The 2,866-nt window shown below is 46.1% G+C and overlaps 1 protein-coding gene across 1 annotated transcript; it reads left to right on the top strand.

The window, feature by feature from the left end:
* Positions 1-527: 527 nt before the first annotated feature.
* LOC121416070 lies at positions 528-2,409 on the top strand. Its single transcript, XM_041609520.1, has one exon. It carries the CDS (start codon positions 809-811, stop codon positions 2,396-2,398), a length of 1,590 nt encoding a protein of 529 aa, XP_041465454.1. The 5' UTR covers positions 528-808; the 3' UTR covers positions 2,399-2,409.
* The last annotated feature ends 457 nt before the right edge of the window (positions 2,410-2,866 follow it).

Raw genomic sequence — 2,866 nt, 5'->3', positions numbered from 1 at the left:
ACTGGCAAGCTGAACATTAAATCAGGCCAGTACTAGCTTTGATAAAGGCTTGATGATTTTGAACAATTGTTTTATTGATTGAATTATTACTAATAGTGTTCAACCAATACATAGCAACATTGTTGCAATTAACTGGCAAACCAAACGGTATAATCAGGCCAGTGTTAGCCTTGATTTAGGCTTGGGGATTTATAATCGGAACAATTATTAATCCGGCATTTGGGATATTGCTTCAATTACTTGTACAAAATATTTACAGGGCTGAACTAGTTTCTTTTGGGTATTAATATTTTACATTACAACTTGCTAGTTTAGGCCCAAGGCTTTGGATTAATTATTGGACATATTAAATTAGCTGATTAATAATTTTGGGAGTTTAATCAGGAGTTTTTGTATATCAGAGGGATAACTTAATCACGGTTTGAGCCTTCAGTTTACAGCCGGACAATCGGTAATTTATTGTCGGGTATTCAAGCCCGAGTAACTTGCCTAAGTTTGGAATTTTATAGATAGCAACTTTAAACCTGCATAATTATCTCATTGTTTTAATAAATGAATGATAATCTTAACCAACAGTTTCTGATTGAAGTACAGGGCAGGTTAAGGATATTAAGGATTCTGTTACGAGCATACCGTGCTGGAGTTCTTAATAGACAGGAGGTGATTCAAGCATTGGTGTACCTTCTACTCCAACAATGGTGGTTGCTGTTAATTGATTTTCTTTGGGTAAATTCGGTTGAGTTTGCAGTGATCACTGTTAATTGATTTTCTTGGGGTAAATTCGGTGGGCTTTGCAGTAGCTCACAACATGGCTGAATCGGGCCATATACCGATTAATTCGTGCTCTCTTTTGGAGATAGCGACCGTACCCGGCATGACTACAGCGGGTCTCGCGGTCATTGCGGAAACCCGGACGCATGATGGGGTAATTACCTCAGATCTATTTGCGTCTGTGCCAAGCCTGGGAAATGTCCAGGTGGAAAGGTTTGATTTTTCCATTCCGGCTGTGCCGACCACAGCTACAAGCGGAGACACTCCGCCTCAACCAGCTGAAAGTTCAGCAGGGTTTCAAACTATCCCGGAACCTAATCCGGTGGTAGCTAATACTCCTAGTGGATCCTCCAATCAGCAGGCACTTTCCTTTGACTTACACTCACCTCCTGAACATACTAGAGGTGGTAATCTATCAAGTTTCAACAGTGCCATAGCTGCTGATGCTTTACGGGCCAGCGCAAGGCTGAGCTCCTTCCTGAGGCGGGACAATCCCTTATCAGGTGACAACTTCGGATCCATGCAGAGTTCGTCAGTACCTCAGAATGAGAGGCCTGATCTTCCTCCGGTGGAAGATCTCCCCCGCTATCGTAACCCGGGGCATTCACTGCATTATCCAGATATTCAAGCGGTGCCTTCAAGTGCCCCAGTCTTCGGGCGTATGCCCCAACCAGCAAGTGCTAGACTTCGCTCACGGGCAGGCATATTCTTTCAAGAATTGCCAAAAGGCCTTTCTTTTGACGGCAATACAAAATGGGACCCATTCTTTCGGAAGTTCACACTTCTAGCAGCAGATCAAGAATGGGATGGCCAGGAAAGCTTGGCCTATCTCTGTTGGTGCCTTGAGGGCAAAGCTCTTGCTTACTATGATAGATTGGCCGCACAGAATCCAGCTATGGATTTCACCGTTGCCATCCGGAAGATGGCTGCTCGGTTCAACTTTTCAGAACTACCTGAGTCCTCCCAATTAGAATTTATGGCTGCAAAACAGGAGGCCAGTGAGTCTTTGGAGGAATGGGTGGATCGCCTTCAAGATCTTGCGGTTCGCGCATTCCCAGGTAGTCCGGAGAGTTTTCTCCAGCAGCAGCTTGTACTTCGCATGTGCCAAGGTGCATATGATCACAATGCGGGGTACCAAGCCCTGAATCACCGACCCAAGTCGGTGGAGTCGGCAGCTGAGGCAATCCGTTGGGCCCAGCATTCTCATAACGCTGTGTTTGGTCGATCAAAGCCTGCAAGAGTGGCCGCAACTCGTGCAGGTAGTCCCTGTAAGCAGATGGTAAATCAGGTCCATCCAATTCCTAGCTATCCGCAGAGCAATACAGGGAATACCCTCCCAAAATCTACATGTACTGGTACAAGAACTAACCAGTTCAACCCCATTGGCATGGGGAATCTGGTCGAACGACTGGATGGGTATGAAGGCCGACTGGATGTGATCTCCAGTAGTGTGGCCAAGCTCTGCGAATCCATCAAGGCAATGAAGACGTGTCTTTCCGGAGACCATTCACTGAGGAATAAAACGCCCTCGGTTTCTTTCCTTGACCTTGAGGGAAACGATGTGGGGTCGGGAATGATGGCCGAATCTCGACCCAGGAACAGATCGGCCAATCTGGGTCAAGAATAAATCCGGCTACACCAGCAAGCGACGAACAGGGTATTGATGCTGTGGCTGAAGTATCACTATGGTGCACAAGCCCCGGTAATCCTGAAGAACATACGTTTGCCGGCGACCTGATTGATCTCGAGACAGATCTGGGAGATCCCATAGACTTTGAAACATATCCTGGAGACCTCATAGATCTCCAAACAGATCTGAACGATCTCATAGATCTCAATACAGATCTTGGTGATCTAATAGATCTCTCAACAGTTCTCGAATCAGTCCCACTGGTTACTCTGAACCAGAGTATACAAGCCGGTGAATCTTCGGCGAATCCGTCAGAGAATGAACTGGAGGCGGATCCAGAAGACATAATTGTCTGCCGCCTTAGTACCAGTTCCATGGCCTCTTTACCTATGTCATCAGGAGGCCATTCTGGAAAATCCGGAAGTGAAGACTTGGAGGAATTTCCTCTAAGCATGCCTAATAATG

This window comes from Lytechinus variegatus, chromosome 5 (genome assembly GCF_018143015.1).
Source record: "Lytechinus variegatus isolate NC3 chromosome 5, Lvar_3.0, whole genome shotgun sequence".
NCBI classification, from domain to species: domain Eukaryota; kingdom Metazoa; phylum Echinodermata; class Echinoidea; order Temnopleuroida; family Toxopneustidae; genus Lytechinus; species Lytechinus variegatus.
The sequence above is the reverse complement of the archived record's forward strand: the minus strand, read 5'-3'. Positions and strand labels throughout refer to the sequence as shown.